At 46.9% G+C, this 27,007-nt stretch overlaps 1 protein-coding gene across 23 annotated transcripts in view; it reads left to right on the top strand.

The window, feature by feature from the left end:
- The window catches only part of APBB2 (amyloid beta precursor protein binding family B member 2), a 357,775-nt gene that overhangs the window by 251,099 nt on the left and 79,669 nt on the right, over positions 1–27,007 (top strand). For all 23 annotated transcript variants that reach the window (XM_048212057.2, XM_048212053.2, XM_026508789.4 and 20 more), the window contains 2 exons: positions 170–255; positions 350–410. In XM_048212057.2, coding sequence (XP_048068014.2) covers positions 170–255; positions 350–410 — 147 coding nt within the window. The remainder of the gene's footprint in view (positions 1–169; positions 256–349; positions 411–27,007) is intronic.

Raw genomic sequence — 27,007 nt, 5'->3', positions numbered from 1 at the left:
GGGGCTTGCACCGAGCCAACACCCGGCAGCCCTTGCATGCCCCTTTCCTGCCTAAGCTCACCTAACGCTCTCTGCCTCATGCCGGGAGGACTTTTCTCCCCTTTGATATTTGAGGCCATGTCAGGGGCCCTCCCCCTTTCTCCATTAACAGGGATCTGTTTTCCCCTAGGATTTGCATGCGGCCACAGTTAACCCGGACCCCAGTTTAAAAGAGTTTGAAGGAGCAACACTGCGCTATGCATCTTTGAAACTCAGGTAGGGCATGGGAAGGACCTGCCATAATGTGTGACCTCGTGCAGCTAGAGTTTGCAGTAGAATTCTAAGTCCAATTTTCTGTTTTTCTTTCTAGAAATCCTCCACATGCTGATGATGACGATTCTTGCAGTATCAATAGTGACCCAGAAGCCAAGGTTTGTAAGAAACGTGCTTTCAGCGGCCAGGTTATGTTCTTGCATTAAAGTAATGACTTTGGAAATGGCTCAGTTTTTATAAACTGTCAACCGAGGGCCACTGACTAAGGAATCATTCCTCGATCCTCTCTCTTCCCTGATCTCCCCAATACTTGAGATAGATCCCTAGGCCAAATTAGGTTTGGGAAGATTTCCATAATCATCAAGACGGTGCCCGTATGTCACTACGTCAGTTCTTTGCACAACGTAATAAGTTAGAATTATTGTTCGAGTGAGTGGGCTTCGGAAGCCTTGCAGAGCACTGGCAGGGGCCATTGAGAGGTGGTACAAGGCTCCTCATGCCCACCTCTTCCAGAACAGCCTCACCCTTCACCATCTCTCTCATAAACACAGGCCTGATTTATGATGGAAAACGAGGGTGCACTTTTGCTTCTGGACTTCCGGCGGGGGGCCAGCAAGGCCAGCACGGGCACGTGGCCAGTGTCATCGCACAGGGTCCCGGGCCTGGGCTTTCGTGTGGTGTGGTCGCCATCTTGAAAATTTTAACAATCTTATCTTTGCATTTGTATTTTTGTAAGTGACGTCCAAAGGGACGATGCAGCAGGGAGTTGGAGCCTTGGTTTAGGAACAGTCCTGCTACCTCCCTACCTTTCTGAGAGGTGCTCGACTGCCTGTGCCCCTCCTCCTCGGCACCTCAGGTCTTGCCACACAAACCCCTCCCTGCCCCCATCCAACAATCACTACTGTCTTCCACCCCAGTAGGGGCCTCCCTGGGAGCAAGGGGACAGTTGGCTTTGGGCACACGTGTTCGTGTGGCATCTCGAGAAGGGGCAAAGTAGTGGCCTCCCCAGCCCAGGCTGACGGCACGGTGGTGTGTTCAGGGGGTAGTTCAGTGCGGGTGAGGCCCTGCCCACTCCCCATCCGGGTACCTGGTATGTTCTCGCACAGATGTTGCGGTACCCTTGAGGGTCACCTCTCTGCTGCGCTTCAGGGTAGGGGAGATGAATCCACGGGAAAGGGGGATTCCTGACTCAGTTTCCCCATTCCTGGCCAGGGCGTGGGCACATCGGTCCTGCAGCTCGCAGGATGGGGAACCCAGAAGGTGTTGATCCGTGGGGGTGGGCAGGGCCCCTGGGCATTTATGAGGGTCTGCACTTACCCTGCAGGTATCCTTTGCCCAAGAGAGCATGACTTTAAATACCAAGGGAAACACCATAATGAGTGAAGAGGGAGAATGCGGAAGAAAGGCAGCTGTTTTGTTTCAGCACTTTTTACGGCATCCCCCCCCCCCTTGAACAGGGCTTCTGCATTTTCATTCTGCATATTACATTTCCATTTGCAAATTATGTAGCTGGTCCTCGATATCTTTTCTTACTCCCAAAGCAGATCTGTGTGTGTGAATAAAACAGCCAATAAGCTCCCTTAGTAGTAGCGAAGTGGGGAAACACCACGCACGTTTCAAAACCTTGACTCCTTGACTAGAAACTGCCATACCGCCATCAGTGCTGTGCAAATCAGGGCTAGCAGGAGAAACCCCCGCCGCTCCTCGTCCGCTCGGCTCCGTGCTCAGCACAGCGTCGTATGATGAAGCCCACTCCTGAGCCAGGGGCATTCTGAACAGGTCCTTGCTAACATGCTGGCCCTTAAAGATAAATTTTATGGCAGGGAGCGGATGCGGTAAAACCGGAAGGCGGGCTGGGAATCATTTGCTCTGCGCCCAGGTGTTTTACAAGCGTTATCAGTGGAGGCTGGAGGTGGAGGGGGGGAAGGGCTGGGGAGTGATGGCCGGGTAAAATTGACGAGAGTGGGTGGGGAGGGTGAGGCGGGAGGGGAGATGAAATTGGTACCAGGAACAGGAGGCCTGGTTGAAATACGACCCAAGTTGTGCTTTCGGTTTTTACCTCCCAGTGGTCCTGTTCACTGAATTCTTTATCTGCCCCGTGCTAGTGCCCACGTGTCTGTTCCCATACCTATTATGAATTTGTTCATGTTAATAAGGAGGTTCCGTGTTACCATAAGTTACTGAAGCTGGACTGGGTTCTAAACAGAAAAGTACATGTAGCAGATTATTTATTTTATTTCCTACTTTGTTTTATTTAAAGTCTTGGAAAACTTACAAGAACAAATGTGTTTTTTTTAAAGGCACGGAAAATGTAAAGGTATAATCAGTGCATCTATCTGTACTGGGATAATAGACAGGAGTCAGAAAAGATCAGATCAGCGGGATGCCTGGGTGGCTCAGTCCGTTAACTGTCTGCCTTTGGCTCAGGTCACGGTCCCAGGGTCCTGGGATCAAGCCCCATATCAGGCTCAGTGGGGAGCCTGCTTCTCCCTCTGCCTCCCACTCCCGCTGCTTGTGCTGTCCCCACCCTCGAAACAATAAATAAATAAAATTTTTTAAAAAATGTTAAAAAGAAAAGATCAGACTAGGGAGAAGAAAAAACGTGGCTTTTTAGATTATAGGACTCTATGCAGTTGGAAATTGACCGACAGGTTCATTTTTGTGCCTCTTGGTGATTATTTACATCGAGGATTCTTAGGGTGAATCTCACAAATCCCTAGGACAACTCAGAATCCTGAAAAGATGTTGGCAAACTACACGTGCTTCTCACCAACCCCGCCTGCCCTGGATTCGAAGGTCGCCAGGCTGTAGAAAGTCACTGTCATTGTTGAAGATGCCCAGCACAGTGGGAGGGCAGAGGGTTTGAGAACCCTACTTTATGTGAATCACACTGTGCATGAGGCAGAAACCTCCCAATCCTGATGGTGTGTAACCGTTTTTCTAGTGCTTCTTTATAAAGTCACTGTAATAACAAGTATTTATTGTTAACTGTTTGCCAGGCATTGTCCTTAAGACTTTATTTCTGCTGGCTCTCGCCCTCACAAAAATTCAGTGGCCTAAGTATCATTATCTCTATGTTGCAGATGGAGAAACTGAGTCATAGAAGGTTAAACAGCTAGTAAGTAAATAGCATCAGGATCTGAATCCAGGCCATGTAGCTACAGAGCCCAGGCTCATGAGACTTTGAGAGAAGAAAATTCCCTACACGTGGCAAATTTGAAAGTTGCTAAGAGAATAGATGTTTAAAGTCCTTATCACAAGAAAAAAAATTTTTGTAACTATGTATGGTGATGGATGTTAACTAGACTTATTTTGGTGATCATTTTGCAAAATATGTGAATATTGAATCATTGTGTTGTACACCTGAAACTAATGTTACATGTCAGTTACACCTCAATTTAAAAAAAAAAAGAAAGAAAATTCTCACTTAGAGCTTTATTTAGGGGCAACCACCAAATGATGTGTCCTCAATAATATTCCAACTATACGTAGATAGATGGAAATCTGGGTTTTGTCAGTTGGTATTTCATAGCATTACTCATTGGAAGCAAAGGACAAACACCCAAGCAAAACTCATTTCAAGTAAATTGATGGAAGATTACGACAGTGTGGCCTTGCTTGCTGGTCTGACCCGAGGCAGTGATGAACTGGACTCTAGAAGTGGAAGGGATGGGCTGCAGGACTGTTTAAACCCTGCCTTAGTAGTACGATTTCTACGAGGCTTATGGTCAAGGTTGGGCCTAGAACAGGAGGAAGCCAAGGGGGCTGGAGTGGAGACCGGCTGCATCACTGACTATGGGCAGATCCACACACTTTCACTCACCAGGGACACAGTGGGATTGACGTTCCTTTGAGGACGTTGAGGAGTCTGGCTGTTCTGCTCCGGATGGATGCATGGTGACACTACCCCCAGTGGAAATGGGCATGGGAAGCCTTGCAGGGAAGGCCAAGCTGTTCTCTCAGAATTACAACTATTTTAAAATCCAGCAGCCCTAAATGAAATTCTTATTTACCAATTTTGAAAAAGCCAATGAATTTAGAACTGACTATACTGAAGTCACTTTGGAGGCGTCCCCCCATAACACACATGTACCTTCTGTCCTCTGCCACCTGCCCCCTTCCTGCCTGTTTTATGTCACCGAGGGCACCTAAGAAGGGAGGAGTGGCAAGGACCTAGATTTTCTAGATGTTCAAGTTCTTTTGTGGAAAAATGTTATTTCTTTTGGTAACCCTGCACATTCCTTCAGTCTGCCAAAAACTAGAAAACTGAGTGCCCCCCCAGATAAGCAGAAAGTATCCTTTCTTTAGGAAAAAAAATTAATTTCATGTGCCATGGAATTATAAATTTAGCCCCTAAGGACTGATTACTAAAAGGTTATTATAGAAAATGTCTTCCTTTCTAAGTGAAACTTACATGCTAAAAAAATTAAAATCATTTTCAGGCTATCAGGATGTGGGTGTTTCGAACCCTCTCCAGCCACTGTAAGTCTGGGCACCTTGACAGTCAGTTGTTCAGTAAAACCTCAAAATAGCAATGGCAACATAAAATGACCACACCACCCCCCCACACCCGTGCGCAGGCACCTCCTTAACCCCCTCCCCAAAGAGCAAAGTATTTTTAAAACTCTGAAGATGTTTTTTGAGCCTACCTACTTTTTTGTACAGTAAATTTGTTTGTAGTTGATAGTAATGGGTGTATGTGTATAATTCCGAGGTCTTCATTTTTTTTATTTAAAAATGATTCTAAATTTACGGAAGTGTCACAGGGACTGTGTTCCCATATACCTACTTCACTAGCTTTCCCTAATAACCTCTTCATAATCATAGTACAATGATCAAAATTAATAAATGACTATTAATACCATATTTTTAATCATAGACCTTCAGTTTTTCTTTTCTTTTTTTCTTCTGCTAATGTCCTTTTTTGGTCCAGGACCCAGTCTAGGATACTATATGTCATGAGCTGAGCTCTTTAAAAATTATTTCAGGGGCGCCTGGGTGGCTCAGTAGGTTGAGCTCCCGACTCTAGATTTCGGCTCAGGTCATGATCTCAGGGTCATGGGATGGAGCCCCACATCAGGCTCCACGCTCAAGAGGGGTCTATTTGTTCCTCTCCCTGTTCTGCTGCTCCTCCCCCCATTTGCACTCGTGCTCTCTCTCACTCTTAAATAATAAATAAATAAATAATAAATAAATAAATACAATCTTTAAAAAATTTATTTCATGTATTCCTTTGCATAGTTCTCAGATTTGTCTGAGATATAATTGATATAATTAATATTGCATTGATTGATATATAATACTGCATTGATATATTGATATATACCGCATTTAATTAATAGCACCATAATCCATGTAGGCACCCAGTGGCCACAGGAGCAACGTCTTGCCCTGCAGAGCACAGCTACAACTTCATAAAACTAGGTGACGTTTTTCCTTCTAACTCACTGCTTTGGTATAGGTTGCTAAAACTGGTACTACCGGGTCAGAGGCTATGGGTTTATGGCTCTGTTACCTATGGCAAAATTGCTTTACAGAAAGGATATAGCAGCATGGAATTCTACCAGTGATGTCCTAGAATACGCCTGTTTGTTCACCGCACACTTCACTCTTGGCTTTGTCATTTTAGTGTATTCAGCCTAGTTTCCTTGCACCTGAGCGACTATGTCCTCCTCTAAAATGTCTCCTTCTTAAATTATCGAGACAGGACGTTGCTTTATGAAACTCTCTGTTACTGTCCATTCTTGGCTGTTTCTTCCTCGATGTGTATTTTTCTATGAAAGTTTTAGATACAGTTTTTATTTAGGAATAATTTTAAATATACGGAAAAGTTGCAGAGACAGTACGGAGAGTTCTCAAACCCCCTTCACCCAGCTTCCCCTAATGTCCTGTCTTCCATAACCATAGTACATCTGTCAAAACTGAGAAATTAACAGTAGCACAAAATGATTAACTAAACACTTTGTTCTGATGTTACCGTTTTTTCTTCCAGTGTCCTTTTTCTGTTCCAAGTCTAATTCAGGGTTACCATGTTGTTTCATTTCTGTGCATTTTAAATTCAAAATTTTATTCATTATTGTAATCTCAAATATTTTTCTCTATTCATTTTTTCTCTTTGTCTCTTTTGTGTTACTTTTCCATGTGAAAGTGTGTTTTTTAAGATTTATTTGAGAGAGAGCAAGCAGGGGGAGGGGCAGAGAGAGAAGCAGACTCCCCACCGAGCAGGGAGCCCTATGTGGGACTCTTTCCCTGGACTCCAGGACCATGACCGGAGCCGAAGGCAGCCACTTTACCAACTGAACCACCCAGGCACCCTTTAAAATTCCCGTACACACGAACCTTTGGTAGATAATTGCCTCTTGTGCTTCATTTGTCAAGAAGGCAACTCCTTGCCCTGTTTGGGCTGTCAGGTAGCTTGCATTTCTAAATTCCCATTAATTTGCTGTCTGACCTTTGCTCATCCTACTGTAATACCGTAAAATCCAAACTTAGCCCCATAAAACTGTCCTTTTCTAATGACAGGTAGCACATTGCTGGCCAATGGCATGTAGCACATTGCTGGCCAAACTCTTGATGATAATGATCAACACTAAAATAAAATGTTATAGTTAAATTGTAGAAAACTTAATGCTTTGAAAAATGTGTGCTAGTTTCTTAGAGTTCTTTCTCATCCTTTGTGTCACTCTGCCTGGACTTCTGTAAAGGAGGGGTTCTGCCACCTTGTGGACAATATCAAAAATTACATCTTTAAAGAAATTGGCAAAGACCACCTTTCATTTGGAATCATTGAATTGCTTTTGGCTGAAAGTGACCCTGGAGATGATCCAAAGGGCCTCCTTTACAGGCAAAAAACGGTCCCAGAAAAGTTGAGTAAATAACTTTCCTAGGGTCACACAATTAGCTCATGGTGGAGATGGCACTCAAAGTTGGGGGTCTCCTGGGCCTTGGACCACTCCATTTTAGTGTATAACAAATCATTTCCAGGATATTTATGAAGAGAGGTTTTTAGAACTACCTGTAGAACTCTCTCCTCTGAAATCCATAATAAAGGACCTGCGTACGGAAGATGATTTTGTACCAAGCACTTAATTCTCCACCTTTCAGCTTCCTCATCTGTGAAATGAATGTGTGGTCATCTCAGAAGTCACTCTGGTTCTGAGAAATGTCAAGATGCCAGATGAAATGTAGCAGTCCTGACCTATGGCACTGGAGATGGAATAGTGCAGTCTGACTGCTCTTCAAAGCTGGGGAAGGGAAGAAAGCGTGCCTGGCTCTGTAGTGCTCTCCAGGGCTGGAGACAGGCTGCTGGCGCCCCTTTTCCAAACACGCTCAGCCTGTGTTCGGCACACAGGAACTCACGGGCAGTTTTCCTGCAAACGTGAGGCATCATGTTTATTTCCCCAGATTATAGAGAAGAGACTGATGTTTCAAACAGGTTACATAATTTATCACAGCTAGTGACTGGTGGAAGTAGGACTTGAACCCAGATGCTTTTGACTCGAAAGCCCAAGAAAGTGTCAGGCCCACCCACTCCCGATTATTGGTTCCCTAAGCTGAAAGGGTAAAGCTGAGGCTCCCCGGGTGTTTTGGATGGAGGTAGCAGAGATGCCAGAGGTGAGTATGGGTGAGAGAACTGCAGGGTCATCGCTTGAGGTCAGACCCCTCCCCCCTTTCTTTTCACCATCATCCAGACTCACGTGGTGCAGACCTTTGCAGTGCTTTCAGACTTCCCTGCTTGTGTTGGCAAATTCAGGTTCCGTTGTTGTGGGGTGAGACAAGGGGCTGTATCTCTGTTAGGCTCCCAGCTGCTGCTGCTGCTGGTGGTCTACCCACAACACTTCGAGTAGTAACACTAAAAAGACATAGCCTTTCTGCACAGTGCTTGCCCGCTCTGTGATGGCCCATTTGCAACCAGTTCTCTGCTGCTTGGGGATTTTTTAACCAGGCATTAGATTTTGTGTAAGCTCTGCTTGTCTGCTTCCTCTTTTGTTACAACCTGCCCCAGAAAGGGGGGAAGAAGAGGTGATGGAGATGATGCAAATCAGTCTGATCGTGGGTTTGGTGAAGGAATTTTCTAAAGTGGATGATGAATGAACATGAAATTCTGATATTCCTCTGTGAGCTTTATTTATCTGTGCCCTCCCTTGGTTCCTATTAGCATAGACTTTCATGAAGTAATTATGTTAGTGGCTACTGACCAGATTAGCACAAATAGATAAACAGGAAGGGGTAGGGAGTATCTACGCATTCAGATTTATTTCTGGTCTGCGTAGCAAATTCATTATCATTACTTAGCATTAGTATGGGATTCTGTGTCTGTGTATAGTTCTTATAATTGACTTTTATTCATGTGGCACAGGTTTTTCTTTCCGGTATGGAAAGGTTGGAGTTGATTTCTGTTGTTGACGCCTTAATTGCATCAAAGACATTTATTGAGTGCACAATGCTAACGGAGAAGCTGTATGATAAACGGTGAAGGACATTCTGGGATTTTGGACCCAGACTGAGTGGGTTTAAAGCCAGACTCTACTGTTGACTCACTGGGTGACCTTGGGCAAGCTGCTTAGCCTCTCTGTACCTCAGTTTCCTCTTTTGTAGAGTGGGGATGATAAGAATACCCACCTCACACGAAATGGGGTAAACAATTGGGTTGATATATTATAAACATACGATGTATGTCAAGTGCCTGGAACCATCCCTGGCACGTATAAGCATTCTTTATGTATTAGCCATCTTTACTCTTTTTACACAAAGAGGAATAGATACGTTCCCTGCTTCAAGGGCCAGACTACAAACAGGCAAATTCGATGCATTGTTCTCAGTGCTGACGTATCATGTCATGAATGGAGACTGTGCCAGGGGCATCTACCCTGGCCGACAGTAAAGGGCGGCTCACATGGTTTTCCAGAAGGAGAGGATACCTAAGCTGATGCTAAGCCTAAGGGTACTTGCATTGCCACAGGACTGAGTGATTCTTCCCCATTCGGTAAATGTAAATGCAGAAGACTTGAAAATAATTTTATATGTACATTTGTGTTCATTTCAGCAAATGCTTTTAGGAACAGATCTATTACTATGAAGTTCATCATCAGGGCGCCCGAGTGGCTCAGTCGGTGAAGCATCGGACTCTTGATTTCGGCTCAGATCGTGGTCTCGAGATTGTGAGAGCGAGCCCCGCGTTGGGCTCCATGCCAGGTGTGGAGTCTGCTTAGGATTCTCGCTCCCTCCGCCTCACCCCCATCCCCACTCGCTCGGGGGCACACACGCACTATCTCACTCAAAAAAAAAAAAGTTCATCGTATTTGTCCAGGGCTACAGATAACATTTTCCTGTTATCTATCCCTGCCTACCTATGTAACAAACCATGCCAAAACTTGGGAGCGTAAAACCACCATTTGTTTTGCTCATGATTTTTGTGGAATTTGGGAAAGATTCAGTAGTGCAGTTCCTTTCTGATCCACGTGGAGGCAGCTGGGCCTGGAGGCTCTGCTCCCAAGATGGCTTCTCCTCGCAGGCCTGGCAGCTCGGTGCTCCTAGGCTTCTCTCGCTCTTCACCTGGTACCTCGTCTTTCACGGCTTCTCCACATGGCTTGGGTTTCTCACAGCATGGTGTCTGGGTAGGCGGGTGTCTGGCTTCTAAGAAGCAGGCCGCTAAGGGCACCAGGTGAGACAAGGCTAGTCCTCGAACTGACCCCACATTGCCACCATAGTCTGTTGATCAGGGCAGTCCTGGCCCGGACTGAAGGTGGAGACATGGACTCTGCCTCTTGACGGAGGGTGGCAAGGTCACACTGCAAGGGTACAGAGGATGGGAGGCTTTGTCGCCACCATCTTTGGAACATACAAGCTGCGGTAAATGTCATTCCCACATTTCAGTCGTTCAACAAAAATGTCTTTAGTGAAGGGCATTATCAACACAGTTGAATCAAGAAACCAAGGCACAGAGCCAATGATGAACATATCAAGTCTTGGCAGAATAAGATTCATCCTCTCGTGTATGGCTTTTAGGTTGACATTCACAAAGAGAAAATACAGACTATCTCATTCAAGCCTAAGGAGGAATGGGAGGAGCATAGAGAGGCAGCGTGATCTGCCCAAGAGTGCGTGGCTTGTCTGGGAAGAACGGAACTCAAATTCGGTCTTCCTGACCCTCGTTTGGCACGGTTTTCCACTGAGCAGAGCTGACACTTATTCTCGGACATTGAGCCATCGATCGGCCTTGGATGTTCACTTAGTCTCCTAGCCCAGAGGACAGCTTTTGTGTTTCTAAAACTGTTTTCCTCCCTTTATTTGCCAACACGGCCAAACATAATGCTGTGTTTCTGGCAGAACCTCGGCTTCCTTTCCCTTATTAACTTCTGGTCACTACAGTTGCATGAATGAGCAGTCAAGGAATTGGCAGCCATGTGAGCCCCCAAGTTTTGAAGGGCGCTGTGGAAATGAGATGCATTGTTATCCATCGTTGGCAGCCGCGCCTTATGGCAAATGCCCGGAAAGGCTAATTAAGGAAAGGCAGGCTTCCTCTTCCCCTGAAGGAAGGCGGCAGGAGACAGGTGAGGTGAACGGGCAGCAGCCGGCGGAGAGGAGCAGCCCGAGAACGCTGGGGCAGCAGGTGTGTGAACCTGGCCCTGTGGGATCCTGGCAGAGGACTGGGGCCATGGCTAGTCACAGAACGGAGCAGCCTCGGGCAGAAGCAGCAGCAGGGCATTCATCCAGCAGAGCTGGGTCCTCCAGGAAGGGCCAGCTGGTCAAGATGGGGGTCCTGATGCTGGCATGTCAAGGCTACCTGGAACATTGCCAACAGAGAGATATCAGACCTTGTTCCCTTAGAGCCGTAGACTGAGAATTAATACCAGCACCAGCCCTGAGGTAGTAATGCAAACATTACTCATTTATTTGCAGTTAATAAAATTTATAGAGAACTGCTGGCTCCTCCTATAGGACTGTCAAAGTTATTCAGATGCTGAGTCATTTTAGCTGAGCCCTACCTTGCCCTCACTCCCAGGACTCATCAAAGTGTGAAGCCGCAAAGTTCGGAGATCAGAGTGTAGTTCTTCCTCCATTCCTGGCTCTGCTACTTATCAGGAAAGCTTATTTTCAGTCTCTGATACCGAGAGTGACAGCTCTCAACAGTTGTCTGCGGTGGACTCATCCATTGATTTATTCAACAGCTGTTACGTGCCAGCTGGGATGAGGTCCATCAGACTGGGGAGGGGAGCAAAAGAAAACAATACAGCAGAGAAAATGGTGGTCTTGTATAAGAATGACAGTGACAGTGTTGCTGGAAGAGAGAACTTGCAATGTCCATGGGATTCCAGTTGTTGAAGGCTATGTTTGAGATCAGTTCACGGAGCAATAACACATGAATAATTTTAATTGACAATTTAAGCGTCAGTAGGTGAATGGATAAAGAATATGCAGTGTACATATGTCTGTATACGTGATACACACACACACACACACACACACACACACACACACACACTGGAGTATTCAGCCATGAGAAAGAAGGAAATCCTGCTATTTGCGACAACATGGATGGACCTTGAGGGCATCATGCTAAATGAGATAGGTCACGCAGAGAAAGACAAATACCATATGATATCACTTACATGTGGAATCTAAAAAAGCCAAGCTCATAGAAACAGAGTGGTTACCAGGAGCTCAGGGGTGGAGGAAATGGGGAGATGTTGGTCAAAGGGTACAAACTTTCAGCTGTAAGATAGAAGTTCTGGGGATCTGATGCACAAAATGGTGGTCATAGGCAATGATACTGTATTATAAACTCCCAAGTTGCTAAGAGACTAGATCTTAATTGTTCTCATCACACGCACACACACACCCACAGATAATCATGTGTGATACCGTTATTAACTAATGTTATGATAGTATTCATATTACAATATATAAATGTATCAAACCAACATGTTTGTATAGATTAAACCTACACAATGTTATATGTCAATTGTATCTTTAAAAATAATTAGTTTAAAAGATAATTTCCATTGACCTTGAGACCCTGGGACTAAAAATAACTTCATTGAGACTATGGTTAGCTATTGAGCCAACATGATCTCTAGCCAAATGATGCTTTAGTTCACCTTCCGTTGGCACAAGCAGAGAGGTGTCCCTTTGGATTCTATTATAGTCTCTCATTCTTTTAGCAGATTTGCTGCTTAGAAAGGAGCAGACAGGTTCCTACCTGGGGCCCACTTTTCTGCTCCAGCTGCATTACAATGGTCAGTCTGAGCAGCAGTGACCCCCATCGTTAGCAAAGCTGAGAAGTTGGCCCATGTAAATGACACATGGAACCTAGAGCCAAGAATATATGATTTCTCAAAAAGCCCTTCCCGTGATAGCCGTGATTTTTTTTAGAGCTGTGAGTTCAGATGAGGTCTGTAGCAACCTAGAGCTTATTTATAGATGGGGCTCAGTTTTTTCCGTCTACACTAGTGCTGTAGACTGGTGTTAAGGAACATAAAATGCCACATGAAGTTCATCTCCCTTACTTCAGATATTCTTATACATCTTCGCCATATTTTAGTTGAGATCTAGAAGCGACGACATGAATGGACATCCGGCATCGACTGTCATCATTTGGGAATGGTAGAGTGTGGGTGGGGAAGGAAACTCGCGTTACTCTGATGCCATCCGCGTGCTGAGCACCCTGTTGGGTGTGTGACGTGCTGCGGGCTCATGTGATTCTCTACAGAACCCCACACGGAAGGCAATACTATTATTCCATTTTACAGATGAGGAAATTGAGATTTACAGAATCTAAGTCACTTTCCTAAAATCACAAATCTATTGTGTAGACAAACTAAAATTTGAACCTGAGTGAGACAGACTCTCAAGCCCATGTTCTTTCTGATAATCAGATGATCATGACAATAGGTGACGTCCATTGCGCATTTCGTATTTGCGAGGCACAAATACACCAAGGGTTTGGGGCCGTTCTCGTCTGCTCGGTTTTCTGTCTTTGGGGCACATCTCTGTAACCGCGGTGACAGACACCCACCTAGTGCTACCGCTGTCTGTTCTCTCACAAGCTCTGTGAGGTGTGTTCTTGTGTTTCTTCTATATTTAGTTGGTGCTGAGGGATAGACTCTTAGGTGACTGGCCCACAGTTCCACGGCTGGTGAACAGCAGAGCTGCGATGTGCACCCCGGCAGCCCCGCTTCCCGGCCCGAGCTTTTCGTCTTCGGACTCTTGTCTGTCATGTCGGTGGGCCTTCCGGTGGCCTCGCGAGCATGTCTGGTTGGTTGCTCTCATTTCCTGTGTGATTGTTGTAGGAATTCCTTACCACTGGCTCAAGTTTACCTGAAGATGTGTGACTGTTTCAAAGGTTGAGAGGAAATATACAATACTCTTTGTGTGCGTGTTTTGGTTTTGCTTTCGGTTGCTTGCTTTGTAGTGGTGATCCCAGGCAGTTGACTCCCACTGAAGGACAAAAGAGGAGAACCCAGCCACTGTTTCTGTCCCTCCTGCAGGGCCATGCTCCAAGTGGACTGTATGAAGTAGGAGCTGGAATACCTGGGTTCTAGCTGTAGTTCTGTGGGTGATGAGCTGTGTGACTTTGAAGGAGTCACTTAACCTCTCTGGACATTGCTGGTCTCATCTGTAGAATAGGATGACGCTAAGGCATATGCTGGGAACCTCACAGTGTTCCTGTGAGGACCAGAGAAGATGCTATAGAAATGTCTAAAGAAATGGTATAGAGGATGTTATGGAAACGCTTGGATGGCTCAGTCGGTGAAGCGTCCAACCTGTGATTTTGGCTTAGGTCATGATCTCAAGGTCATGAGATCGAGCCCTGCGTCGAGCCTGGGTCAGGCTCCGAGCTCAGCAGGGAGTCTGCTTGACAGTTCTCTCTCTCTCCTTCTCCCTCTGCCCCTCGCCCTGTGTGCACGTGCTCGCTGTCTCTCTCTAAAATAAATCTTCAGAAAGAAAAAAAAGAAGAAGAAGAAGAAATGCTGTGATAACCTGCAGCTCTAGCTAAACATAATGTATAATTTTGGTCTTCCAACAATTTCTTCACAAAATGGCGCTGTAGTGGGGTTCCCGTAGTCCCCTCAGCCATGATGAGTTAGGGGTTTTTGCTGCTGTGTGGACGAAGTCAGCTGGAGGCCAGTCTCAGGCATGCTCACTGGAAAGCACCTGCCCTCTCTCTAAACCCTGAGCTTGGGAATCATTGTAGCAAATGGAGCTTTAGAACGTGTCCTAGCTTAACAAAAGCAACAGAAATTTGTTTTCCAGGCCTTAGGAAAAAATTAAAATGGGAAATGTCTGGTAACACAATGGTTGTTAATGGAAATGCAGTTTCTGTATGTGAAGAGTTTCCATCTAATTTACAGGAAGGAGACAGTGATGATATGTATAATTTCCTCTATGTCAGTGGGATTGTTGGTTGCCTCATTTTATTGACAAGACAAGCCTTGAAACAATTTTTTGATTGGTTGCATTCCCTGTGTGTGTGTGTGTGTGTGTGTGTGTGTGTTGTGATTTTTCACTTACATAGAATAAATCATTCTTCCCTTTTCCTTTATGTTAGAGGAGTTATGGTAAGCATTTATCAATTCAGAATTCCTCGCTGCTTCAGCCAGAGTCCAGTCAAACACGCCTTCCTTTCCTGGTACCCCTCGTTTAAGCCCAGGCTGGGCTTAGCCTCCAGAGCCCTCATTGAAAAGATTGGGGCTTTAGCCAGCAGGGGCTTTATGCTAGCTTAAAAAAAGAAAAAACAAAACAAAAAACCATCAGAGTTCTATGTAAATATTAATTGACCTCAAAGTTGCCCCTGTGTTGCAGGGAACTGTGGGTGGTTTGCTTGCTCCTTGGCCCGGCTGGTGCTCCCTCCCCCCCAGCCTTTGCAGGGGGCTCAGGGACTTACAAGGATCGCCAAAGAATGAAGGACTGCAGCATTATCTGGCCTGCTGCCTTGAGAAGCATTAAAGCACGCTTACCGTCGCAGAGATAAATAATGTAGCACCTGTAAAACATTTTCCCAAAACTCTTTCTTTTTTTTTGCTAATTATAAAGTTAACATGGAGGGCAGAAATTGGCACAGGAAGCTGAGAGACTTCCCAGTGGCCCACAGTGTATTTGGGCTTCCATTAAAAGTACAGCACCTTCCCATGGCTCTCGAGTTGTTTGAGGATCTCTCTGGTGGATGGAAGTCTACAGGGGGGAGCGTGTGGTCATGCCAGTGCCGAGTCCCCACGTGTTAGCAGGGGCGATGCCATGCTGGTTGAAGCTAGTCTCTGTCCCACTAGAGTCAGCTGTGTCGAATCAAGATAATGTGGTCCGGCCAGCCCTGGGGCACATCCCATCGTTAACATGTGAAGATATTCTGAAGACGTAAAAACAAGTACTATTTGGTGTCCTGTATGTACTCAGGTGTGAACTGCCGTTCTCTCCTTGGAAGTGTAAAGGCTCTTCCCAAAGCACTCTTAACAATGGCGTGGTCAGCGCTCCAGTGTGTGGTCGTGGAATATTCACTCAGCATACTGTCTTTAAAGCTTTGCTGGACAAAGAAGGGCTCACAGCCCTTTTGGTAGCGGGTTCCTCACTTTAGTATCGGTTCCTTAAGAAGCTCGGTATTAGCGCTATCCAGATTCTCCTCGCAATTCCCCGCCTCTTTCTCGATATGTTGTGTGGAAGGACAGCTTTAGGTTGGTGTTTTCCCCACACTCATTCAAATACTTCAAGAAACTTCTCTGAGAAAATTAATCTGGATTCCCTCCACTGTTCTTTGTAATTCACAGGGCTCATGTGGCTTTGATGAGTTTTGCTGATTTTTCTCTGGATACACTGCATTTGCTCAGAAGAAAAAATTACTCAACAGATATTAAGTGCTGATGATGTGCTTGGCACTTACCTAAGCCTTGTAGGATATTAAAAAAAATGCTCAGTGTTTTTCTAACCTCAAGTGGCTCTTGGGGGATCTGCAGGGGACAGTGGAAGAGGTACTGTGTTGAGATCCAAGAGACCTCCCCCCATCCCCGGGGCGCCTGGGTGGCTCAGTCATTAAGCATCTACCTTTGGCTCAGGTTATAGTCCCAGGGTCCTGGGATTGAGCCCCACATAGGGCTTCCTGCTCAGCGGGAAGCCTGCTTCTCCCTCTCCCACTTTTGAGTTCAGCTCTGTAAACAAGGCTCAGAGGCTAACTGGGGAGCTGGAATTAATTTGAATAGAGCATCACAAGATGAGCTACCATAGGAGTTTACCGTCTACCATAGGAGTTTAGGAAAACAGTTTGGGAATGAGGCTTCTCCTTGAACTTGAGCCAGCTGTCTCGGGCCAAATCACTAGACCCACCCCAGCTCCATTCTGGGGATAGAAGCCCAGTTGTCCCCCAGCTGATTTGGTCCCTGCCTGGGAACCCTGTCCTGGGGAGGGAGCCTACAGAATCCAGAATACTAAATTCTCCCTCCTTCCTTCTGGCCCTTCCCACCACGTTCTCCACACCCTGTCTCTGTCCAGACTTACCTCACTAAGTGCTTACTCCCTCGTGCCTCATTACCATCCCAAGGCTTTGTGACAGGATCCAATCTGTAGAGTCACATCGCCTCTTGAACTTTTGGGAAGCCATTGCTTTGCAGCCCTCTCCGGGTCCCTCCTCTCCTTGGTGATTTTGAGTGATCACCAAGGTTGGTCACAGTCATGCTTGCTCTTAGAACAGTTTTCAGTTTCTGAGCTCCTTCTACCCATCTTTCCTTGTGTCCACACAGACGCAAGTTAAAACATGATTGTATTTGAGACACAGGTATATTGCCTATCTGGAACAGAAACCCAGCATGTAAGTTGACATGGACCAAGATGTTTTGTTCAAACAGAAGCCCATCTTCTTGCATTCGGAAACCCTGTATAACCCTAATTCAGGGTGAGAGCTGCCAATCTCCATGTGAAGAACAGGGTGGGACGTTACCACCTCGGGAACTTGGCATGTATTTCTTAAATAAGCTTGCTAAATGGCAGTGCCTGCTCGTACAAAGAAGCCACAACGTGTCTTTGGTCAGATAAAGTCGAAGGTAGGTCTATTCCTCAGACACCTTGTCATCTCTAGGATTACCTCTTTAGCCTTTATTGCTAAAGTCTATTGCTGAAAATGCCCTCCTTTTTAATATCTCATCCCTACCCTAAGAATGCAGTATATCTAATTTAAAGTAAATTCTTTTAAAACAACTACTTGAAATTCTTCTTCTTCTTGTATTGCCATAAATGTCTTGGAAGAGCCCCTATTCACGTTCACTCCATCTTTGCATTTACGGCTAAGTGCTGGTTGGTCAGTGACTCTTTCCGTTAGTGGGGTTCCTGAGGAAACCCCTGGAAGACAGCCTTCCGTGCCTGCTCTGCTCCCTGCAGGCAGATATGCATTCTTGTTAGTGGGTGATGCTCTCGGGACTTGGGTTTACTCATTTGTGAAATGAGGTGGTTGGGTTCCAGGTCCCCCAGAGCCCTTGTGTTCTGGGTCTCTGTGCCGTGGTTAAGTGCTTTTCCTGTGTGAGTACTTACAGACTTCTAGGAGTCAGCTCCAAGAAGTAAAACATCGTAAATACTCTCTTTAGGCTTGGTAACAGCAGTGCTTATAATTAAGGTCTTTGGAGGTCTTTGTACTTTATGAGCTCAATGAGTTCATCTCAAGCGCTTAGTAAAAAGTGCAGATTTTTCGTTTCTTGGTGAGTCGTGCAATAAAACCTTTCTTATAAACCAACAACAAAAATGCGGTCAGTCCTGATGATGATGATAAGTATAGCTCACTTTTACCACGTATCAGGTACTGCCCAAAGTCTACTTTACATATATGAACTTATTTAATTAACTCTTATAGTGGTCAGGTCCTATGCTTAGGCGTGGGGGACATGGCAGACCAACTCCCTGCCTTGGCGTGATTTACAGTCCAGTGTGCGGAGGGAGATAAACAGCACAACACAGAAGTGGAATATAAGTACATTAGGTGAAAATATTTGCTATAGAGAAAAATAAAGTAGGGAAGACAGAGCTGGATCATGCTGGGAGGAGTTACGGTTTTATGTAGTCAGGAAAGGCCTCCTGAGAAGGGGACATCAAGTGAGATGTGAGGGGGAGGGCACTGGGTGGATGGGGGACAGGCCAAGGTGAGCATGTGCCTGGCGGTGGAGGGATCGGCCTGGAGGCCAGCGTGGCTGGAGCTGAGTGAGTGACCCCTGGGGACAGGAGTGGGATAAGATGTTTGAGAGGTATCACAGTTGGAAATGTCCTGAGAGATCTTTTAGCCCAAACCCTTTCCCTCCTCAGCTCCCCTTCTCTCTGACTTGTTCAGTTAGATAATCAGGGGACATCCTGAAGGTCACATTTACTAACAGCACCAGGATAAGAACTCATGGTTTCATGGCTGTGAATCCCACCTGCGCCCTGCTACCGCCAGATCCAGAAAGCTAAAGAGGAAGTAAGCTCCTTTCCCTACCCCAGGCCCCTCCATCCTTGTCTGGGATGAAGGGCAGATACGCTTGATGCTCATCATTTGCGGTGGTTCAAAATCCTATCAAAGCACTGCTGGTGTTGAGCGTAGCGAATACTGAAGCCTTGCTCCTCAGAGAAGTACAGAGCTAGGTTCCTGGGAGTCTGCGGTCACAACATCTTCATCAGCCTGTCAATACACAACCTTGTTTTATGTGTGTTTCTGTGTAAAGACACCTTATTTAATGTACATTGTTGATGCATTAACACTGAATTTACACCAGCAGCACTATAACTCCGGCCTGAATGGGCTTATCTAGCACACCTGTTCCCTTCGTAAGGCACTTCACAGCCTTCTTGTGCTTGCGAACCCTGGACAGCACCTTATCACTTTGCTTCAGGGCCATGTTACCAGTGAAATCATCAAGAAAAAGTACAAAAATGCAAAAACTGAGACACTATATAATCACATAAAGAACACTTGACAGTACGAGAGCTAAAACAAGAAGGCAAAGCGTTGCCTTGTTCAGCCTCAGCTGGGAACGTGCACGTCAAGCACCCCGAATTTTTTGCCACTGTTACCTGTCCATGAGTGACCACAGAAGTGCGACAAGAATTGATTTGGGGGTTACAGATAAAATTCAGCGAGTAGGTGAATTTGTGAATATGGAATCCGCAAATAGTGAGGATGGCCTGTATTTGCACTTGAGCCATTCCGGGGAAGAACTTTATTCAAGGCCAAGCAACTTCATTCTTTGTGGAGTCATCCATTGGCCACGTTTTAGAGTAGGGTCAAATCACTTCTGAATGGCCTCACATACTGCCTGTAAAGCATGCTTTTGCCTAACTGCTATTAAGACTGATACTCTGTTTATTTGAGGATTGCATTTTCCATATTGCAAGTAGACTTGTTTTTAGTCGAGATGGTAGATGTAACTTCCTCATCTCCCTAGTGTCCCGGCTCTGACTATTCCCTGTTTCCCCAGGTCCCCAGCCTCCATCCCCGGGGGAATAGCCTGTCTCCTGACTTCAGGCTCTCTCTGCTCCTTTCTTTGGATCAGCATCTGCTCTAAAGCTCACATGGCCATCCTGCTTTCCCTAGCAAAATAAAGTGGCCTACTTTATGTGCAGAACTTGGATATTCATTATGGTTTTACTCTGTGCTTACTCTGCAAATAACATTTCTCAACTTTACAGCAGCAGAAATATAATCTATAGTGTAAATCAGCCATGTGCATCATAGAACTTGCCTCCCAGTCTTTTCCAAGACTCCTGTAGGGGAAAATTAAAATACCATTCACACTTTCAGGGAGTAAGAGTGGTTTCCCAGTAGTGCAGACATCTGCTGCTTATCAGCAGGAATAGAAGCGGGATCCTGCCAGCCTAGCTCCTTGGCCTGGACTCGCACGGGCTCTTACTCCAGCTCGGGGAGTGTGGGCCGTGAATCTGGTGTTTACTGCCACAGACTCAGCTTCTGCTGGCATTCGAATGTCTCCAGCAAAGTTCCCTTCTGTCTAACATGGTCCCTGTCCCACCAGGAGAAGTTTCTGTGGTTACCGTCAGATCATGATTCTTGGGAGATGTTTTGTGGGGACTCTGAGTTGTCCTGGGCTGTGGATTATGGGTTGTGGCAGGTTGGAGCCATCCAGGAAGGTAATGATTGGATGTTTGGCTGGGGAATGGGGGGTCGACAGGCACCCTAGTGGGACATGTGAGCTGTCAGTTTTCAGAAGTCCCTCTTGCCCCCAGTCTTCTGCCCTTTGTGAGAGTGACCATTTCACATCATATAAAAAACAGTCTTTTGCAGATGCTTTTGACCTTGCTTTGCAAGGGTGGGGTTATACCTCCAAGGATGCAGAAACTGAGGACAATTAACTTGCCGAAGCCACAGCCGGAGAGCAGTGGCCCTGGATTCCTGATCAGATCTGATCTGTTCTTGCCATGTTACCTGAGCCTGTCTCCAGTTTGAGTGTCTTCATGTGACAAATACTTACCGAGCATGTAGTATATGCTGGGCCCTCTTTTGGGTGGTGAGCATTCAGTGGTCCACAGAACAGGCCTGATCTCCAAGAACATTCGTGCTTATAGAACAGCTAAGGTGGAACAAAAGACTAGGCTTAGAATCTGTCCGGTCCTCTGCTCCAGCACTTTGCTGAACTTCACTGAGCTGGCCTCCTCTGAGAGAATAATCCACCTTGAGGGCTAAGCCTTCTATCAGATTCTAGCAGGTGGTTATTTCCTGTGTGACCTTGGGCAGTTCAGCTATTCATTCCAAACCTGAGCCTCTGACCTGGAAAACAAGAAAGGTGGCTTCTGCCTTGCAGGGCCTTGAGCACCTGTCCTGCTACTCGTTGTAAAGCATGTGGCATTTACAACGTGACCTGTAAATGGCAGTGCTCTCCTTCATGCTTCTCCACAAGTCCAGACTCTCAATTTTGTTTGTCAGAGAGCACAGAGTAAGCACTTGGTAAATGGTCACCGCTAGAAAGATGACGATGGTTATATGGGAAGATGTCTAATGTGATCGGCCTGCAGGTTAATGTTTAAATACGCACATGCACATAATTTGTTCCTTGACATTCTGGAAACACGGGGCTCCGTCTCTTCTTTGAATCCATTCTGCTCAACTTTTTCACTGATAAAAATTGGCCTCAGAATGCCGGTGTGGTTCCTGGGCAGGACATGACTAACACGATGAACGGTGTGCTCACTGAGGCACAACCCAGCGGCCTGTCTCTGGCACCGGTGATGAGTCTCTGAAGGTCCCGGCGGTTAAGACGTGGAAGTGGGCTCCTTGGGCAGCATCTTTGCGCATGCGCCTGCCTTGGGCTGGTGATTAAACACCAGACTGGATTTCTTCCAGAGAACGAATCCTCTGGTCCGCCAAGTGGAGCATCCGGTTAGACTTCCCTTTCTTTCTGTAAATTAATAAATTGGCATTCTGGTTTTTATTTTTAAATGCATGTAAATGTCTCATAATGTGATCTCGGTTCACCCTACCCTGCGGATTAGCAAGAGGCCCCGTGGACCAGCATCGTAAATGCTTTTGGATTGCCATGGAACCCTGGCCTTTCGTTAGCTGCAGAAAGCCTTTCAGGGAAGAGAAAGAGCTGGACCCTGGCTGAGGGGGCCCAGAGGCCTCAGCTCCGCGCTGGGCTGCCCTGTTGTTCCAGAGCCTGACAGCCCTAGGCCTTCTCACACCACGACAGTGCTCTGGCCTGCCGGGATGAGCACAGGCCTCAGACAGCTGATTGCCCGTGTATTTCCTTTGCCTCCATGGAGACTCCTTGCCTCCAGTGATGTGTTACCAGGAGGTGGGGGTTGGGGGAGGTGGCAGCGAGGGAGAGGGGGAGGGAAGGGAGGAAAGTAGGAAGGGTAATGGCGCCCTCCGGTGGACGGTCTGTGCAAGGGCACCAAGACCGCCTCGGGGCTAGTTAATGCCTCAGAGAAGTCTCAGAGCCCCCCTGAAGCAGTAAGTACTGTGAGTACTTTGACGTGCTCGTTCATTCCCTATTGGGGGGTGTTTCCTTTTCCTCAGTGCACTTGTGGACGGGAATTCTCGGGAATTCTCTGGGGCGTCTTCAGAATGGGAGCCGGTCTGCCTGACCTCTGGTATCCGCGTGCGCTCGCTGTTGAGTAGTTAGGACGTGTGCGTTGTACGTTGGGTGAGGGGTTATAGGTTCTCTCTGGGGTCCCTGGGTGTAGAGCGAGGTATGCCTGCCTGGCTCCCCCTCCTTTAGGAAAACCAGCGTCGTGTGGCTCCTGGGAGGCGGCATGGCAAGCTGGGCTTGAAGGCCCCCGCACTGCGGGCCGGCTGGTGACCTTTAGCTTATATACCACCGCATTCGTCAGCTCAGGCTGCGTGATGAATACCACAGGTTGGGTGGTTTAAACAACAGGATTTTTTTCCCTCTGTTCTGGGGTCTGGAAGTCCAAGATCAAGGTGCTGGCAGGTTTGGTTTCTCCCACAGCCTCTTTCCTTGGCGTGCAGATGGCATCTTCCCTTGTGCCCTCTCTCGGCCTCTTCTCTCTGTGCACACATTCCTGGTATCTCTCTCTCTTCTCTAAGGACATCAGTCCTATTAGATTCAGACCCACTCTTATGACCCCCTTTAGCCTTAATTACCTCTTTAAAGTCCCTGTCTCCAAATATAACCACATTGCGGGTTAGGGCTTTAACATGAATTCAGAAGGGGGCACGATTCAGTCTGTTACAGCCAACCACCCTATGCCTCGGTTTCCTCATCTGTAAAATAGACATAATAGTAACAGCTTTCTCATATGTTGTCATACAGATTAAGTCAGTTACATATGTGAAGACAGTGTCTGGCATCTGGCCCTGGCCCTGGCTCCTAGCACAGAGCTCCTAAAACCCGCAGGATTTCCTATGTGGTAAGAGCACTAGGAGCCTCTTCTGTTCTAACGTTTAGTCTTCGATCCTGGTTCCTGAAATAGAGTTCCTAAACCTGTTGGAATTTCCTGGGTGACAGCAGTGCCTTTTGTTCTAATGAGGCGACTCTTGTTGGGCTCCCAGATGGGAAGCTGGTCTCAGAAACACTAAGCCATGATTAAAAGGTTGGAATTTTCAGCCTTACTCCCCATTCTCCAGAGAGGGGAGAGGGATAGACATGGAATTAGTTGTAGATTGTGTCTATGTGATGAACCCCCATAAAAATCCCCAAAGTACGGGGTTCATACAGCTTCTGAGGTAGTGAATTCATGCAGGGGCTGGGGAGCGGTGTGGTCAGAGAGGGCTCGGACTCTCAGTGCTGTCCCCACACCTCGCGCTCTGCAGCTGTCCTATCTGGCTGTTCTCAAGCTACATCCTTTTATGACGAACTGGTAATCTAGTAAGGAAACTGGTTTCCTGAGTTCTGTGAGCTGCTCTAGCAAGTTAAACCCAAAGAGGAGGTTGTGGGAACCTCCAGTTTATGGCCAGTCAGTCAGAAGCACAGGGGACAACCCGGGCTTGCCTTTGGCATCTGAGGTGGGGGAAGGGACAGACTTGTGGGACTGAGCCCTGAACCCGTGGGATCTGGCACTATCTCCAGGTACATAGGGTCAGAATTGAGTTAAATTATGGGACACCCAGCGGCATTATAGAGGACCGCTTGATGTGAGAAAAAAAACCCCACATATTTGGTGACCAAAAATGTCATAGCCAAGTGTTCTGTCAGTACTGAAGGTGAAACACAGGAGAAATGACTTCATCTACTCCGTATGTTGTGCACAGACACACACACTCCTAATTAGTGTGTGTGTGTGTGACCCTGCTGTCTCCACCTCAGCCTTCTCCCACCTCCTGCCTCCTCCTCACCACCATATGAACAAATGGTAGGGTTAAGTATGATGACCGCGGTACCCCAAGTCACACCCTTCATGATGGTTTATGCAGCCTCGAACTGGCCAGAGTTCCCTTAGGGAGTCTGTTTTCTCCTTCCCAACGTGGGGGATCAGCTCTTTCACTTGGTTGTAAGAATGCTGCCAAATTAAATGGAAAAACGAATAAAGCGCCTCTCTCATAGGAGCTCAGTAAATGGAAACTCCATCCCTCTTCATTCTACTTCTGGAATCCCCTCACCTAAGTACAAGTGAGAATATTGCTTTTAAGATCATAATAAATACTTAGAAATATGCTTATGACATACTGACGTGAGGATTTCCTTGTCGCACAGAAATATGTATCTTGTGTCTTAAATGAAAAAACACACTGATGTCAGGATTTCAGTGCTGCACAAGCGTGTGTCAGAATCTAGTGAGGTGGCACCGTCCCGCTCTCCAGCATGGCCTCAGCTCCATGTCACCACCCTCCCTGGCCACGGGTAGCAAGGAGCCCGGGCTGCTGTCTGTGCAGCTGGACTGTCTCATCCTTACCGAAGAGATCTCTCAGTGAGAAGGAATGCGAGTTTTGTTTCCTCTGAATGAGAGTAGGGCAGCAAGGACTCCCCAGCGACAGTTAAATATTTAAAGTACATGCAGAATCACATCTCTGTCCACTCCCGCGTGACCGCCTTTGCGCATTCTTTTCAGTACATCACTGGTTCAAACCTCGGTTTCTATAAATCTCAAGATGATTGCGTTTCTCAGCGTTGTGTGGTGTTAAGTCAGCAGGCACTTCTTAGAGAACAGTTGAGGAAGTGTCCCCCGCGGCCAGGGGCTGCCTTGGGAATGGCACAGAGCGGGAGAAATAAAGACACATCTGCTGGGGGAGAATTCTTATATATTCATTTAAGGATTTAAAATCACCGAAGCCTGAAATCTTGGGAACCCACATGGCTCCACGTTGTGCATGAGGGGGAATTGGAAACTCTGCTCCTTAACTCCTGAACGCATCTTTCCTCTAATTGTCTTAAATAGCTTTGATTCCCCGTCATTGCGCGTGCTCTGGGGCGTTTCCCAAATATGGAGACTGTGGTCGGTATTCCTGCCTCTTGACTTGCATGTTTCCAGAACATTTACTAGGGACAGAGCCTCTTGTTTGCTGGTGGCTGCGGTAAAGCCAGGCTGGGAACGACCCTCCATGAACCGACCAGGCAGGAAGGAGCAAGCAAACGAGCCCGGAGATGGCTATTGTAGACAACAGTTCAATTACACATCCATCCTCCGTGCCTGGCACGTTGTAAGCAGTGTGTGCGTGTTATCTGTTATTATGGGTGGTACCTATTATTAGGACTGTCCTCTTTGTAGAAAGCCCTGTCAGATGTTAACAACGGGTGTACTTTTCCAGCAGGGTTGTCTTGTTCTGAAAGGTAGGAAGGGGGGAAATTCAGTAAGTGGTCCTGGTGGGCCTAGGGCCCCCAAGGGCCAGGCGTCTTGTTTTGTGCCTCATTGCTCACCATGTTGTCAGTAGTCAGGGAGAAACAGCAGGAACGGCTGAAGTGCTCATTGGGGTCAGCATAGAAATGCTCTCTGGTCCTCCCTGGCTGCCTGGGTCATGCTGAATAATTAATCAGGCTCATTCCTTGCTTCGGCCGGATGGAGAAGTGGGTCAGGCTCCACTCCAGAGTCCCCAGGCACCTCTCGAGCAGAGCCCACCGGGATGCTGGACTTGGAAAGCATTTCAGTGTTTCAAAGAAAAGCAATAGCAAATAAAGCCTCATTATATTAAAAACAGTGTCCATGATGACAATGATTCCTCCATGTAATGACCACGAACACCGATTAACTAAAGATTTCCCTAGTATGGAGGCAGTGTCCAAGGAAGGTATGTTGAATCTTGAAAAGCCTGTGCTTTTTTTTTTTTTTAAGATTTTTATCTGTTTATTTTTGAGAGAGAAGGCGTGCGCACACGTGCAAGCAGGGGAAGGGGCAGAGGGAGAGAGAGAGAGAGGCAGAGAATCTCAAGCAGACTCTGCACTGAGTGAGGAGCCCAGTGCAGGGCTTGATCCCATGACCCTGAGATCATGACCTGAGCCGAAATCGAGTCGGACACTTAACCCACTGAGCCACCCAGGTGCCCACACCTGTGCTTCTTGGAATAGGCTCTGAAAGTCATTTGAAGTCACAGCCGTTTGCTTCCCGAGGGCTGTTCTTAACTCTTCGAGAAACATCCCAGAACATGGGACGTCAAATGTCATGTGCCCTAAATGGCTGTGTTAATCTGGCTACCAGGGTGGGAAAAAAAAGGAAAAAAAGGATAGTCTCACTGGTCAGATGTGGGCTGTATGATTATTTGAAAGATTCTTTTTCAAGGGGCCTACGTGGCTCAGTCGGTGAAGTGTCTGCCTTCGGCTCAGGTCATGATCTTGGGTCCCAGGATCGAGCCCCACATCAGGCTCCCTGCACGGTGGGGAGCCTGCTTCTCCTTTTGCCCCTCCCCCTGCTTGTGTGCGTGTGCTCTGTTTTGCTCTCCTTGCTCACTCTCTCTCTAAGTAAGATCTTAAAAATAAAAAAGGTTCTTCTTCATAGTCACGTGTAGCAAGAATACGTGTTTTCCTTCCCCCTGGCCCCACCAGCACGGATAGGAAAGGGCTCCGCAGAACAGCTCTGCTTCACCCAGGCAGCAGCTGGGATCACCGGATCACTGGGATCACCGGATCACCGTGCTCTTGGGCTCCAGGGGAGAATGCCAGTCTCACGCCCTCAGGAAGTCCGGGTGCCCTTCCCAAAGTTCCGCCTGCTCCCTGGGGCTTGCATTCACTTCCGCGTCTCCACTCTAAGGCCTTTGCCAGTTGCCCTTTCTCTGCCCAGCATCTCCCCGGGGGAGGGGACACCCTTCTCTTTTAATTCCTCCTGCACAGCAGCCGGCTCTTTGTAGCAGGCTTTTCCGGAGCGCCGAGGATAATCGAGGGGCTCACGGTGCATCAAAAACGGGGCATTG

The sequence above is a fragment of the Ursus arctos genome, unplaced genomic scaffold (assembly GCF_023065955.2).
Source record: "Ursus arctos isolate Adak ecotype North America unplaced genomic scaffold, UrsArc2.0 scaffold_9, whole genome shotgun sequence".
Classification (NCBI taxonomy): domain Eukaryota; kingdom Metazoa; phylum Chordata; class Mammalia; order Carnivora; family Ursidae; genus Ursus; species Ursus arctos.
This window is presented reverse-complemented; position numbering and strand designations above follow the sequence as displayed.